The following is a 17,026-nucleotide window of genomic DNA, read 5'->3' on the forward strand; positions in this document are numbered from 1 at the left end:
CTTGATTAATTTTTACAATACTGTAAAAGCTATAACACACTTAAAAATGTTTAAGGCAGTATTATGATGATGTGAATGTAAACAATCTTAAACACACACACACACACACACACACACACACACACACACACACACACACACACACACACACACACACACACACACACGTCTTATAAAAATTATAACAAACTATAAAATATAATGAAAAGGATAAATAGGAAAACACTAGTCAAAGATGTACATTATAAATATGGAACGACACAAAAATGTAGCAAGTGAAAAATTTAAAGAAAGACTCCTTTAATAAGGTTTGGATTACTGTAAAAACTCCTAATTATTGGGAAATGTCATTGGTTTTTACAATTTATAAATAAAAAAAGAAAATAAAGATGACTGCATCAACTATTGAGGAATTAATATACTAAATGTAGGTTACAAAACATATGCATGGATATAAAAAAAAAAAAACTAACCAATAGTGCAGAGGAAAAACTAGTAGAAGAACAAAAGAGATACTGAAAAAGGCCAATCTTGCATAGACACAATTGTTACTTTAAAATTATGAATTGAAAAGAGAAGAGAATTTCAAAGATAAACATGTGGCCTTTATTGATCAGACATATTATAATTTACAGATTACCAAATTATATTAACTATATCAGAAGATCAGTAAAGTCAAATTTGAGATGGATAACAAAATATTACAAGTAAATGCTTTCAGACATCCAGAATGTGTTTTATCATATTAAGATGAAAAATGATATAAACACTAGAACATCATATTCTGGTAAAGTAAATGGCATAAAAATAATCAATTTAAACTATTCTTAGTAGAGAAACAGTAGATAATTATCAGGCCTTATCTAATCTTATGTAAGCAAAAAATGAAATTGCAAAAAGATGAGAAATGAATCCAAACTACAAAAATGGAATTCCTAAGAAAAATTGAATATGCTTTATCAGATGACAAAATGAAGCAATTGTACAATCTCAAAATGTAAAAACAATAAATCATTACATCAGTAAATATAAACAAAAATGGACACACAACTATAGTAAATGGACAATAGCAGACTTCCAATATTGTTGCATTGTTATAAATGAAAAAGAATGGGAAGACCAAGAAAGCAACAGTATGAGACCAAAACAAGCCACTCCTAAAATCCAGATAGGATGAAGAAAATCCTAAACTACAACCCACTAGACATGTTTGATTACCCATTGCATACATTTTTTGAAGTATATGTGTGCACTGCCTATTACATTAACAATATAATATTTTCCAGTTTACAGAAAAGACCATGATCTTACCACAGTATTATTGATTGTTAATACTATAGAATGTGTCCTTCCTTTCTTGTTACCAGATGTTTGAAATCTTGCAGCTCTTTTCTGCAACTGTTCTGATGTAGCCAGATCTTGTTCCACCTCAAACTGCCGACTGTAGAATAATAAAAAATACATAACTTAAAATCTTATACTAAATGATTAAAGAATTTAGTGCTAGATGTTTAAGAGAAAGTGTTATAAAATAAGTAAGTCTCGAACACACTTTGTGGGAGGGGGGATACATATCAGGAACTTGAGGATGATGATAAGTCAACATAGAAAAAATTATAGAATTTATCAACTCCTATAATTCTTCCTTGATACCAAGACATCACCAAGGAGTAAAGAAAAGGCTGACTAACAACATTCAAAACTGACACAAGTCACATAACATGTTAACTTACTTGTAGGTTATAGTTGGGTAAAGAAGAGAACAAACTATAGTTCAAAGGACACGGTAATCAGTATTGTGTAATTCAAATAAAGGGATGACAAATATTCATTAAAAACTATGAAGGTTAATCTTTCCAAAACTTAATATGCAATCGGAATGGTTGAGATTTGGTGTTCCAGGGGTTCATAATTTTCACAGAACAAACATCAAATTTAACATCTATTTAAGTGTAGAATTCCCCCACCCCAAGAACTATCTAGCAGCAATGGCACAGTAATGAAATAATGATGCTGGAGTGCGTTAATGAAGGCAAACATCCTTATCTGGTGTTTACTTGATAAGCACTACAAAAGATCGAGATGGTAATTTGTCCTTGGTAAACATCAGAAAAGGGAACAGTTCCAAAATGGTTTAAAGGCAGTACATGGACTAAATTACCGTTATTCAATTCATAATAATGATTCAAGAATAGCAATTATAACTGTATTTTTAAGGAAATTACAATCTAGAATATTAGTATTACTTTCAAGCCTACATGGAGTCCAAAGAGTCATTGCAGGAGATTAAACACTCACAGACCACAATAATTATCATACCCTGTCTGGAATACATTCAATGTTGGAGTATGCTCACCACTCACTCTGGCAATGCATTCCAGTCAATAACCACCTGCCAAGCAAAAAATCTCCTTTTCACGTCCTTCCTTTGCCAAGCTCTGAAGAACCACATTCCTCAATCTGTCCTCATACTCAGTGGAGTGTCCTCTCACTCCAAAGTGCTGAGACAGTCTTAACTATTCACCTCTCCAACGTTTCCTTTTCACCAATATAACCTGGTGACCAGAAATCCAAATGATGCCTGATTAGTGCATAACAGTGTTCCCATTATAGCAGCAATTTTCTGGAAAACTCTTACAACTTTTGCAATGAGTCCCTTGAACTTTTAATTCCCAATCTACCCAGATCTCTTGTATCTCCACCTCCTGAAGCATGGTTCCTCCAATATGGTAAAACTCGTCCATCTTCTCTGGCTAAACTGCACAACTTTACACTTTAGCAACATTGAAATGACATTCCCACTTTTCACACCAAATTATTCAAATCCCCTTTATAAAAACAGCATGTCAGAACTTCCTGACACTGATCTTTCTAATTTAGCATGATTAATAAATAGCTGAACATCCTCTCAAACCCTAAACAACAATGGTCCAAGAACAGAACCCTGTGGTACTCCACTCTTCACCTTCCTTTTTCTTGGACATTGCACTGCCATACACAACATGCTGGCTCCTCTCAGTCAACTTCCTTGTAACCTTCCTTTTACAAATTGACTATTCAATCCATTCTGCTCAATTTCAATAGTGGTTTATCATGTGGATACTCCACCAAATACTTTAGTAAAATCCTAATAAATCACTGTATAAGCATCTCCTCTGTCCAATACACACTAATCACCCTATTATAAAATGTGACCACGTTACTAAAGCATCATTATTGGTCATTTTTCTATCCACTGGTGGATAAAAGCCTCCCTCAAAGACCTCTATTCAATTCTATCTTGAGCCTTTCTATGCGACTGAATTCCAACCATCCCTTTAATCTCATCCTCCCACTGTCACTTTGGTCTTACTGCATTATTGCAATATGACCTGTCCACTGCCATTTGGATCTTTTCAATGGCTAATAAATTAAAGATGCCAAGAAATTATATTCTTGGTTTCATCCTTTATCCAACCGTAAGCAAGCAAAGTTTGCATGTGAAGTATCTTCATGACTGGGCTACTTGTATACAGAGGTTAATGACTCCATATCAATTGCCTTGCCACTACCAAGACTGGTTTCAACCTTTATTGAGGTCTCATCAGTGAGAGCCAGATCCAGAAGAAATACTAAGGTAGAACTAATGCAGAAGTCATACATTTCCCACATACAAGAAGTCAAAAGGTGTCACACACCCTCCCACGTCCATAAGGATTTGTGCCTTGCATTATGGGTTACTAAGACAACTGATGTGAAGTCATTAGTATCTATATGCAAGTAGTCCAGTTGTGAAGTTACTTCACATGCAAACTTTGTTTGCGTACACTTGGATAAAGGATGAAACCAAGAATATAATTTCTTGGCATCTTTAATTTATAGTATAACTAGGTGAAAAAACTTTCAACATCTATCTTTAATGGCTAATATAATGTCTCTCACCCTAGTCTCAGCTCTGATCCAAGTATTGTGCTTTCTATCTAGAATGGTAATACTGAATAATGATTTTTCCATTTTCCTCAGTTTATCCTCAACTTGTTGGTCAATTTTTACTGTCCATGTTACAGTTCCATATGTCATGACTGGAAGTATACAACTACTGAATATTTTTCTCTTAAGGCAGAACTGGGATGTTTCCTTTAAAGTGCTTCACAGTGTTTTCAAAAAGCTATCTAACCAAGTTGAATCCTATGTATAATTTCTTCTTCACAGTCTCACTCTACAGTGATCATTTGTCCTAGATAAACATAGGAGAGTACTACATCAATTTCCTAGTGAATTCCATTTGAATTGGCTTTTTGGTGATGTATTCATTATACATTATTATTTTTGTTTTGTATTTGTTTATATTAATCCTTTCTTTTAGATTCTCATCAATCCAAATTTGTATTCCGTCTCTAACCAGCCTTTCTTACACCTTCACCCTACATTTGATATAGACACCGGCCCACAATTTGACACTACTGATTTGGATTCTCCCCCTTATGCAGTGGCACTATTTTCCTCTTTCCACTCTTTTGGGATTGTTTCTTGCTAGATTTCTGTTGCAGAAACAAAGTTAAGGGAACTGCCAGTTCTTTTGTACATTCCCATAACATATATGGTGATATCCCATCCAGTCATGCACTTCGCAACCATATGCCTGGGGAAGGAGTGTCTCCTAGGTTTGATTCTCGTCAACGATGTGAGGAGCTTAAGGATCTTTCTCAGCCAGAGCCAAGTTAGCCAGTCTTGAGAGTGGATAGCAGGTTTTTTCCCCCAGCTTATCTGGGGTTTTTCATCCCGCAAGCAGGTAAACTGGCCCTGTGTACACTCAGGCTACAGTCATAGGATATTGTACCTAAATACCTCATTAGGAGGGCTCAACCAGTCCTAAGGGGAAGTCGAGGAATGGGAAAACCCCACACAAATAAATAAATAAATTAACATTAAGGTTACTTAATATTCTGAACACTTTCCATTTTTGAACTGTCAGTCTTCTGTCCTCCTTCCTATTGCTACTCACACCACTCTTAACTTCCTTACATGGAATACACTGATGAAATACTCACTGAGCATTGCCACTATATCTTCAGCAGATGTGACTCATGTTCCATCTCTAGCAACTAAAATCAGTCTACGGTCTACCGTATTCACCCTTTCTTCTAATAGCAACATAACTATAGAATTCTCTAGGGTTTGCTTTATTTCAGCCAATCTCTTTTCATATGCCAATTTCTATTTCCTTACTATACTTGTCACTTTCCTAGCCTGCACCTTATACCTCCTCCACAACATCCTCCTCTTTCTTAGAAGCTCCTGCATAATTTCATGATCACGATTCAACCATTTTACTCCTATTTTATTTATCCTTCAAACCTTAGGAATACAATCTGACACTGCCATAAGTAACTGTTTCCAGACTAAGTCCCAGGTACTGCTGATATCTCTCTCCATAAACTATGCCACTGCATGTCACTAACCCATTTCCTTAATTTACCACAGTCTCCTTCTCTGTAATTTTGCACATTTCTCTTGTTCTGTGAAGCATGTACTTGCATATCCAGTCTCCATGTCAAAACCACATGATCACTCCATCACTTACATTTCCCCATCTAGTGACATCTTCTGTTATCGCTGTAGGAGATGATATTATTAAGACTAACACTCAAGTTCGTGTTACTTTAACTACATGCTGCATAAGATAGTGGCCTGTAAGCAACTCAATGAATTCAATCTCCTTACTCACATGACATTTCCTGCTTCCGGGCAATGTTGCCACAGTTAGTTGCTCGTTATTATCACCTTCCTGTTGCTCACCAGCCTCATCTATCTGAACAATTCTGAATGATCTCCCTCTGCATTCCCTGGCCTGTAGCAACATCCCACTAAATATCTAAAATTTGTGTTAGCTAACCTGAACCTCACACCAAATGGCCTCAAAGCCATTATCATTACTGCTTTCTTCAAATTCCACATTGAGAGGACAACTCTTTTCTGAAATAATCAGTAATAATCTGCCTCTCTTTGATATTTTCGTTTTTTTTGAAAAAATGCTTTAACTATTATATTATATTCCTGCAATTGTGTCATGCTCCATTTACAACATCTCACTAACACAGTGATTTGTGAACTCACTGTATCAAGGCCACAAACTCTGAATTCTTATTCCCAAGCACTCCACTGCTCCCACTGAGGCCATCCCTCTATTCATATCTTGTCCTTCTTTGTCCATTTTCTCATACCAATTCTGGTATCTTAAATTCACAATACCCACCAACTAGTTTTCGTTTCCCTGACTGGCTACATACTTTCCTCTCTTCAACAATCTGCACAGTTTCACACCACTACGCTCACGCAAACCATCTGCAGAAAACAGCTCTTTCCTACCTTCAAATTTATTCCATACATCCACAAATTGAAGTCCTCTCTTCCTGCACATTCCAGCTACCATGCAATAACTATCATACCTTGGAAATACACTAAATTCTCCTCCCACAACCTTCAACTTCAATGTCTATCAACATTCACAACATTCACAAATTCTGTGCTACCTCATTTCCACATCTTCACAAATCATTTGTTCCAACCTGCACAGTCAGCTACTCTACATTTCCTCTCCACTACACAGCTGCAGTCACTTTTCCGCTTGTTTTTCTCAGGCATACGTTTGACACCTGCTGCATTTTCACATCTTTCACCATAGCGTCCCCATTCAGCACTACACTACTTTCCAACATCCCAATACAGTCATTCATCTTTGACATCTACCACTGGTATCTTCATTCTTACAATTCCAACTACCAATCTACTCTCTAATTATCCTATCACACAAACATACACACTTTGACTCAATCCTCAACTTTATCCATTCTTTTCTAATATTTTTACTTGTGTTCATGTCTTGCATGATAGTTTCTTTACCATTCTTCATTCATTCTACTGTTTCATCATCTTTTCCATTTTCCTCTATCTTACTACACTCTACCATGTCATTCGCTACATTTGTATTACATTTGCTATTTTTGACTTTTCTTCCAACCTGGTTGTAATGCCTATGGCATTCATACCATCAACTGCTTCTTTCACCACAACTCTTCCTCTGTTCTTAACTTTCTTTCACAGTATCCATTTTTGCTATCAGAAACACTCATTTTTCCTGTTACATTTAACTTCTATCTCACTACTTAGCCCTCTCATGCACATGTCCACTGTAGTGGACGGCCAAACTTCAAGGAGCCTTGAAATTAGGCAAAAAGAATGCGTAGGTGACGTCAATAATAACAGAGAAGAAAAATCGGGGTTAGCTTTTCATTTCTCAAGAACGAACCATACCATAGAGTGGGATACAAGCACAATTCCTTATATGGAGAAGGACTTCCGCTTCTGAATTTTTAAGGAGGTCACAACAGTTGCCCGCTGTATACAAAATCTTAACAGGAACCAAGGACTAATCTTGCCCATGATCTGGAAGACCCTTATCAGATCCTTCAACTCTCCAGAACTGAATTATAGTGCAACTATAGAACGTTCCTAAATAACAAGTGATATCATCCACGTTCTATGCATGTATTGTATGCGCTCCGTTCTTTGTTTAATATAATTGGAATCAGTTGATTATAGTTTGTAACAGTTTTTTACTTTTTAGTGCCTTACATCAATTATGTACCCTGAAGATGCCAACAGCCTTAGTTGGTAAAAGTAGTTGGTATAACATAGTTGTTTATTATATGCTCTTGATCAATATAATCCCATTAAAAATATTTCCATTTCACATGTTTGTATAACTTGAGTCTTAGCTCAGAAATGATACCACCTGAATGGAAAGAATGTGTGATACTTCCATTGTACAAAGGTGGTGCAAAAACTGTCTAACTATTGACCAATCAGTATTTCTGGTGTGGTAGTGAAGATTTTAGAGACGTTGGTAAGAACTCGTATGCAGAAATGGGTAGACAAATAAGCTATACTTTACAAGGAGCAGCATAGATTTACTAATGGAAGGTCATGTTTTAGCAGTTTGTTCATATTTTATTAATGTTATGGCCGAGTTGGATAAAGGGAATGGATACACTATGATAATGTTGGATTTTGCTAAGACATTTGATAGGAGATCACACAAAAGGCTGATGCATAAACTGAAGAATATGGGATTGGAATATAAACTCTTGACTTGAATCAATGGATGATTGACAGACATATCAAAAAATGGGATACAGTGGATGTGAATATGCCAGATTTAAGGTGACCAGTGGTGTACCTCAGAGTTCAGCCCTTGGGACGTTTGCTCAACCTATACATTAATGACATTAAGAAGAGTAACAGATGTGTAAAAAATGGCTGTCAGTTTAATGTTAGCAAGTGTAAAGTTATGTACTTTGGTGAAATGAGATTTCCAGCAGTGTAATATATATTAGTGGGCTCATGTTACAAGAAACTGATGAGGCTAGGGCAAAAAGGGATATTGGTGTAATAGTGTGAAGTTCCAAGGTCACATAGCAAAAGTTGCAAATACAACTCAAAAGATAAATGCAATGTTGAAGCAAACCTTAATATGTATAGATAAGGAAGTCATTTTGGTTGCAAAGAAAAGTTAAAGATTTTGGAAGTATTTTTTCCACTTGGTTAGACTATAATAAATTTAGTTTAATCCTTTATTCAAGTGTAAGCAAACAAAGTTTGCGCCTGAAGTATCTTCAGGACTGAGGCAATTGTCCCTTAATGCATAGCATTATACATGTCTGCAAGGAGATGTGCTTTGCATTATGGGAGATATTGAGTCAAGGAGTGATGAGAGCTTGGTCCACCTTTACTCAGTGTCTCCCATAATGCAAAGCACATCTCCTTGCAGACATGTATAATGCTATGCATTAAGGGAAGGGCCACTACCCAGAACAGTTTCGACCTTTATTGAATGTTCAAGTACAGGTCAAACTCCAAAAACTCAGCGTTGTTCATCCTACCACTGAGAAGAACTCTCAGAACCGGTTGGCTCTACACTGTGGCAGGCTAACCCCCCCACCGAGCAGAGCCGCTTATTTGCTCATATCTCGAGGGGTAACAGCAACAGCCGTGCCTCAGTTAAAACTTCATGGGCTACAGCAGAGCCATTCATCACCCAAGCTTCCAACTGGTTTCGACCTTTATTGAGGTCTCACCAGTGGGAGCCGGATCCAGAGATAGTGATACTGAGACAGAAGCAATGGAGAAGTCATATTTACCTATACGAGTTGCCAAAAGTTGTACCACTTTATTATTAAATTACTCTGGATTTAGAGAAAGATGGTGGAAGTATTTTTTCCAATTAGACCATAATAAATTTAGTTTAATCCTTTATCCAAGTGTAAGCAAACCAAGTTTGCACCTGAAGTATCTTCAGGACTATGACTTCTCCAATGCTTCTGCCTCAGTATTACTATCTCTGGGTCTGGCTAACACTGACGAGACCTCAATACAGGTCGAAATCGGTCTGGGTAGTGGCCCTTCCCTTAATGCATAGCATTATACATGTCTGCAAGGAGATGTGTTTTGCATTATGGGAGATACTGAGACAAGGAGTGATGAGAGCTTGGTCCACAGTTACCATGAGTTGCCTCAGTCCTGAAGATACTTCGGGTGCAAACTTTGTTTGCTTACACTTGGATAAAGGATTAAACTAAATTTATTATAGTCTAACCAAGTGGAAAAAATACTTCCAACATTTTTCTCTAAATCCAGAGTAATTTAATAATAAAGTGGTACACCTTTTGGCAACTCTTAAAGGAAGATATGACTTCTCCATTGCTTCTGCGTCTATCGGGTCTGGCTCCCACTGACGAGACTTCAATAAAGGTCAAAACTGGTCTGGGTAGTGGCCCTTCCCTTAATGCATAGAATTATACATGTCTGCAAGGAGATGTGCTTTGCATTATGGGAGATACTGAGACAAGGAGTGATGAGAGCTTGGTCCACCTTTACCATGAGTTACCTCAGTCCTGAAGATACTTCAGGTGCAAACTTTGTTTGCTTACACTTGGATAAAGGATTAAACTAAATTTATTATAAAAGTTAAAGATTATGTCCAGATTGTGAGTATGTGGTTAACAGGAGAAAGAGGGGTGATATGACAGAGAGCTATAAACTTCTGAATGGGTGTTATAGGATATTATCTGATGAAATTTTTTGTTATATAGAAGATGGAGAGAGAACACAGGGACATCTATAGAAGTTAAGTTTGTTTGTAGTCACGAAAGGGGTAAGAGCTAGGTTTTTCTCTCACAGAGCAGTGAGTGAGTGAGATAGTTTGCCTCTAGGAGTAGTGTGCATCTGGTGTGAATGAATTTACGGGAAGGCATGGGTGATTTATAGCCTCTCTTAATGAGTCCTTGACTGCTTAGAAGTCTCAGATAATAATAAATTATCTTTCTTTATCTGAGAGACTAATCATAACAGAGTTTACAATGTTCATAGTGAAAAATTCATTGAGACAAAAAAACATACGTGTTGGAAAAATTACTTTACACATAAGAAAATAATATTTGATGTTTCGACCTCTGTACTGAGGTCATCATCAGGTAAACATATTTTGTACAGGACACAAGTCACATGACACTACACAAAAATAAGATGAATTAAATGTTCTGTTAATCATTTACCCTAGCCAACAGACTACGGCCAATTTATCAACACATCTAGCTACAACCATAACAGAGAACTCTTGCTTCTGGGGAAAAAAGGCCTGAACTATGCCATTGCACCAAGGTCAATAAACAAACTAGATTTCATTTACAACATTGAGAGAGGTCTAAAATCTATCCTCTCCAATATATTGCCAATAAATATGAATAGAAACATCCTACATATTAAATTCTAATAAACAGCTAAGTTGCAATTTAACCAAAGCAGAAAAATTAGCCCATCATTATTACCGAAGTGGATAAAGATACTGCTACCATCATCCTTGAGCGGACAGCATACCTTGAACCAATTAGTATCTGACCACAACATGTACCAAATGATTAATTACAATCCTACAAACCACATAAAAAAAAAAAAAAAAGAATTATTCAAGTCAATGATCACATGGCCATAGGCAACAATTTAAAAGAAATACCACATTATACCCATACTCCCAGAATTTATGACAAAAATACACAAAACAAACACACCACTACAACCGATAGTTCAAATTGACAGCTTCGATTATCACTTCCAAGAAACTAGCAGCTACACTCAAGGAGTTGGTAGGCTATTCCCCCTCCTACATAAAAAATACACAACACTCATCATCAAATTCCTGCCATGTACCCTCAAGGGATGTACAGGATATGACAGTACTACATGAAAAAATTACATCATTACTAACTTCCTATCTACAATTTGCCTCCAAATCAGTCTGTTACTTGTCAAGACTCCAACATTATCAGATCTTATATTTCTATCGTCTAAGGCACTTTGTACCGTATCAATCCACCTATATCTTGGTCTTCCTCTGGGTCGTTTTCCTGCCAACCTGGCAGAGAACACTTGTTTTGCTAATCTTTCATCTCCCATTCTATTTAAGTGACCATACCACCTGAGATTAGCTCTGCTAACGAATTCCTGATGCTGACAATGTCAAGTTCTTTCCTAATATCCTCATTTTTAATATGATATTGCCATTGATGCCATCTATTCACGCCTCTAATCTTTCTCAGGACTCTCATATCTGCAGTCTCTAGTCTTTGGTCAAGTGTTTTACTTCTGACCCAGCTCTCAGATCCATAAGTTAAAACTGGTTTGAACACTGTCTGTATACAGCTAATTTAGTTTTTTGACTAATTTCTCTTTTATTCCATATGAATTTATTCAACTGACTTCCCACCATACCAGCTTTGCTGATTCTGTTGTCTATTTCTATATTTAATTTACCATCTTCAGTAAAAATCGTGCCTAAGTAGCTGAAATGTTTCACTTGTTTCACAGGTTCTCCATTCACAACAGTTGACATTTTCAATGATTCTGCCTATTTTCATTGTCTTTGTCTTTTTATTGCTGACCTTCATACCATATCTATTACAACAGCAATTGAATTTAGTCAGAGAATCTTGCAGACTTGTAGCGGATTTATTTAGAAGTATAACATCATACGCATAAAGCAAAGAGCTGACATTAACATCTCCAATTTTGATATCAGGTTTAATACCACTTTCCTTCGTGATCCATATAGATAATGAATAACAGAGGGGAAAATGTACATCCTTGTCTCACACCAGATTTAACATCAAACCATCTTCCTGTACTTCCTTCAATTCTAACTGCTGACTCACAACTCAAATAAAGACTAAGTATTGCTTGATATAATGCCCCATTGACACCATATAACTGCAGCGTATTGAATAGCTTCTCTCTTGGCACTTTGTCATATGCCTTTTCCAAATCGACAAAACTTAAATACAGCTCTTTGTTATATTCCCATGCTTTCTCGACTATTTGTCGTAAAGTGAAGATCTGATCCTGACAGCCTCTATTTGCTCTAAATCCAGCTTGTTCTTCGCCAAGCTTTTCTTCCACAATTCTTCTCAACAGTTTCTCAAGTATACTTGCATAGATCTTGCCAGGAACACTCAGTAGGGAAATACCTCTGTAATTCTCACATTCAGTTTTATTTCCTTTTTTATATATGGGTACTATGAGAGCTCTACTCCAATCATCGGGAATTCGTCCCTCTGTCCAGGCTTTCTGAACTATACACAACACTTCATAAGCAAATTTATAAACATCACACTCAACGATGAAAATTTATTAATCAGCTTTAACATAACTGCTCTTTTCACTAATGTTCTGATCAATGCTACTATTCTTCTCATAGAAGATATTTCTGCCCAATATTGCAGTCCACTTTGCCCATGTACTTTGCTCTGGATAATTCCTGTGGCAAAATAATTTTTACCTCCAAGAAAGAAAGTACGGCCATGGGCTCACCACTTTCTCCCCTATAGCTAACTTTTACATGGAAGACTTCGAGCAATGAGCTCTAAATTCAGCAAGCCTAAAGCCCAAAGTCTGGCTCAGATATGTTGATATTTTCACCATTTGGCGCCATGGCTGCGAAACATTAAATACATTCCTAAACCATCTGAACAAACAACACAAAACATATCCAATTCATCAATGAGATTGAAAACAATAACTCACTCACTTTTCTAGACATGCTTGTCACACGTTTCCTCAGACTGTCTCTCCTTCACGGTCTGCTACAAACCTGCACACACAGGCCAAAACATACATAACATTTCATACCACTATCCAACACAAAAATTAGAGATCATCAGCACCCTCAAACACAGAACCCAACAATTTGCTCCAATGAGCAGACACTGAACAAAGAATATGAAATTATTAGCCAAAAAAACAGTTCAAAAAGATCATCCACAAAAATACCATTAAAAGAAAAAAGATTACAAGAATGCCACAGCGCATACTATACATTAGGGGAATATCAGAAAAAATAGATAGGACAGTACATAAATACAATATTAAGGCAATCTTCAAACCTGCAAAATTAAGAAATTTACTCAGCTCATCCATAGATCCTCTTTCATACCATGCCCACCCAGGGGTTTACAAAATTCAGTGCACCTGCAAACAACCTTACATAGGGGAAGCAGAACACACCATCCCAATAAGAAAAGATGAACATAAATGCCACATTAAATTCCTCCACTATGGTGAAATAGACCTGTCAGCCCACACACTTCAAACATGTCACAGAATTAACTGGAAAGGCACCAAGTCCCAAAACTGCACCAAAACCTAGTTTTGAAAGAAAGTTCAAAGAAACCTGTGAAATGTTGAAATCTCATCCAAATGTAAACAGAAATGATGGATTAATAATTCCAAGAATCTGGAGGATCCAGTTTTAACCCATACAGCATCCATAAGAACCCAAACAGAAGAAAACCTTAATACAAGAGGACTTTAGAAATTGTTCAATGTAGTTCTGCTATAAAACTTTTTTTTTTAAATCATCAGTATAATATATTGATATGTATGAAAAGTTTATTTTATGAATTAATTTTATATATATTTCATTTAGTATTTTTTTTTTTCCCTGAGGTTAGTTAGAGAAAATGATTAAAGCATTTAGCTGCTTTTGGGTAGTGTAATGTAGCTTGTGTCCTGTAGATATGTATGTTTTCCTGATGATGACTTCAATACAGAGGTCAAAGTGTCGAATATTATTTTCTTGATTATAAATAATTATTCCAACTTGTGTTTTTTGTCTCCATAATTCTTTGCTATGAATACTGACTATCAAGTACCTTAAAAGAAAGAGTTTACAATGACAATGTATTCTATATACTACAGATACTGATAGTGGTTGAACATCTTTCTGATGAATGAATAAGGGAAACCAGGAAACCTTATTGATTTATAGGAAGCTTTTAATAGGTATTTACTGGGTGCTTTTTTTTTTTTTTTTTATCTTTATAGATGCTCCTCTAATCTAAGAAACTACTACAGTTTTGGAGTGATTTAATGGTTCTCTATTATTTTGTTCCATATTATGTGAGCATAACTTTTTTAAGGATTGCAACTATTATTAATGAAATTATTAACAATGAATTTAGTAATTTTTGGAATCAAATGCTATTTGAGCAAATAACTCTAATCTGTATACTAAGAATTTCATCATTATGTCGTAAATTTGCAAAGGATGGTGGTATGAGTTAATGTTTTATCAGTTACACTATATGTGGAGGTTTCTGTAGATAGTGTATGAGAAAACCATCTGGAAGGTCCGGTAACAAAAGTTTCTAAAAGGATAAACAAGTTATTTTCAATTTTCAAATCTTTATTTCAAATGTTTATTCTAAGGTGCTGGTTATTGAAGTGCACTAAAAATTTATCTAAAGAGTTGCAGCTGAGTGGTCAGAGAGTACACATCACCAACATAGCTCAACCAAGGGCTATGTTAAATCTATAGAAATATCTAAAACAATCACACTAATAGATCAAAATGGAAAAATTATAGAAAACGAAGACGAAATGAAGAAAATATGGTACAACTATTTCACTGTAAACTTTGGAAACAATAACACAAACCATTCACCAGAACCTAATGCAAGCTCCATAGACCCACCAAGAATTCTTAATGAAGAAATATATAAAGCACTCATGAAACAAAAGAGGAGAAAGCTAGTGGTTTTGATAATATTCCCAAAGAATTATGGAAAGAAGGCAGAGAAAGAGTTATAAATTACCTAGGAAAACTATTTAACAAAATAATTATTGAAGAGAAATTTCCTAAAGATTGGAGGATATCAAAAATAATTCCACTGCATAAAAAAGTTGACAAAAGATTGTGTCCTATCTATAGGCCTATCTCTCTCTACTTATAATCATGCTTACAAGATTTTCATCTGTATTATACAAAATTGAATTAAATTTATCTAAGAAATCTTAGAAGAGGAACAAATGGGCTTCAGAAGTGGCAGAGGAACAGTTAATGCAATTTTTGTAATACAGAGACTAGCAGACCTTTCAATAGAAAATTCTATTCTTTATTGCTGTTTCAATTATAAACATGCCTTTGATACAATACATAGAAAATACACGATCAAATTCCTTGAAAAACATAACATAGATCACTATATATTAATTTCATTAAGCAATAGTGAAATTTAATAAAATGGAAACAGAAAAAATACAGATTATAAAAGGAGTTATACAAGGCTATCCACTTTCACCATACTTATTTAATATATACAGTGAAACCCTGTTTTTATGTTCCCACAATTTACGTTTTCCTGCCATTACATCAGGAAATGTGGAAAACCTTAATGTGGACGTTATTCGCCGTGATTTGTGGTGTTTTCTCGGGTGGCAACACCGATTTTCGAATCAATTTCCTCTCAAAATCTATTTCTGTAAAAATCTGTACATTTTTTTTTACCCCCAGATGGCATTGCTTTCAGCTGTAGTTTCGTTTCCACCATCATGGTGACTTGCACACTTGCAGCAGTGATGTAGTGATGAGCGATACCGATATTTTCAATCACAGTACGAATTGATATCATGAAGTTTTCATATCAGTAATTTTAAACTGTCAGTAGCTCGTGGCACCCATAACGCGTTGTGATGTGATTTCACATTCACAGTGTTGTATTGAAATCATGAACAAGGATCATACATAAATTATGAAATCACATTCACACTTCTACCAAGTAACAGTTGTTACTCGTGATTATTAGATATCAGTGAATAAACCAAAGTTCGTGAAATATCGCTTCACTAACTTGCAGTGTTGGTGTTCGTAGTCGAAATTCAGAAGCACGTGGTATATTGCAGAATTTCTGCTACATAATTTAGCATGTGATAGTTGCTTTCAAATTGCGGTGGTGGATGATCCATGTTAGTAACATGGAGAAAAAAAGACAGAAAATGTATTTCGGTAGAAGAGAAGATGGCAATTCCGCGATGTGTAAATTGTAGATGAAGGAACACGTGTGCAATTAGCAAAAGATCTTGGACTCTCCCTGTCCATTTTGAATACAATAGTAAAAAACAGGTCAAGCATTGAACTCAATGCAAAGCAATCTGGCGCTATATCAAAAAAAAAAAAAAAAAATATATATATATATATATATATATATATGGACAACAACGTACGATGAATTGGACAATCTTGTGGCAGAGTGATTTGTTTCTATGAGAGTGTTGGGTATTCCAGTCGATGGTACTATACTCCGAGCGAAAGCCCTTGAATTTGCTGCGAGGTTGGGGATTAATGGTTTTACTGCATCAAATGGATGGATTGATCGTTTCAAGACTCATCACAATATTGTGTATAATCAAGTGTATAGAGAAAGTAATAGTGTTGCAGGGGAAACTGTAAACAGTGGAAACATGAACTAAAGACTATTATTCAGGACTACGAACCGAAAAATATTTTCAATGTTGATGAAACTGGGCTCTTTTATAACATTCTGCCAAGTAAAACATTGTGTTTTAAAGGAGAGAAGTGTCACGGTGGAAAACTCAGCAAGCAGAGGGAAACTGTGTTGCTCAAGGTCAATGCTGATGGATCAGAAAAATTACCTCCACT

At 35.8% G+C, this 17,026-nt stretch overlaps 1 protein-coding gene across 2 annotated transcripts in view; it reads right to left on the reverse strand.

Annotated features, from left to right (window-relative positions):
* The window catches only part of LOC150097088 (leukocyte receptor cluster member 8 homolog), a 347,020-nt gene that overhangs the window by 128,927 nt on the left and 201,067 nt on the right, over positions 1-17,026 (reverse strand). For both annotated transcript variants that reach the window (XM_090407668.1, XM_090407667.1), the window contains exon 11: positions 1,312-1,441. In XM_090407668.1, coding sequence (XP_090263794.1) covers positions 1,312-1,441 — 130 coding nt within the window. The remainder of the gene's footprint in view (positions 1-1,311; positions 1,442-17,026) is intronic.

Source organism: Typopeltis vanoorti, chromosome 17 (genome assembly GCF_054136105.1).
Source record: "Typopeltis vanoorti isolate ZY-2024b chromosome 17, IOZ_Tvanoo_1.0, whole genome shotgun sequence".
Lineage (NCBI taxonomy): Eukaryota > Metazoa > Arthropoda > Arachnida > Uropygi > Thelyphonidae > Typopeltis > Typopeltis vanoorti.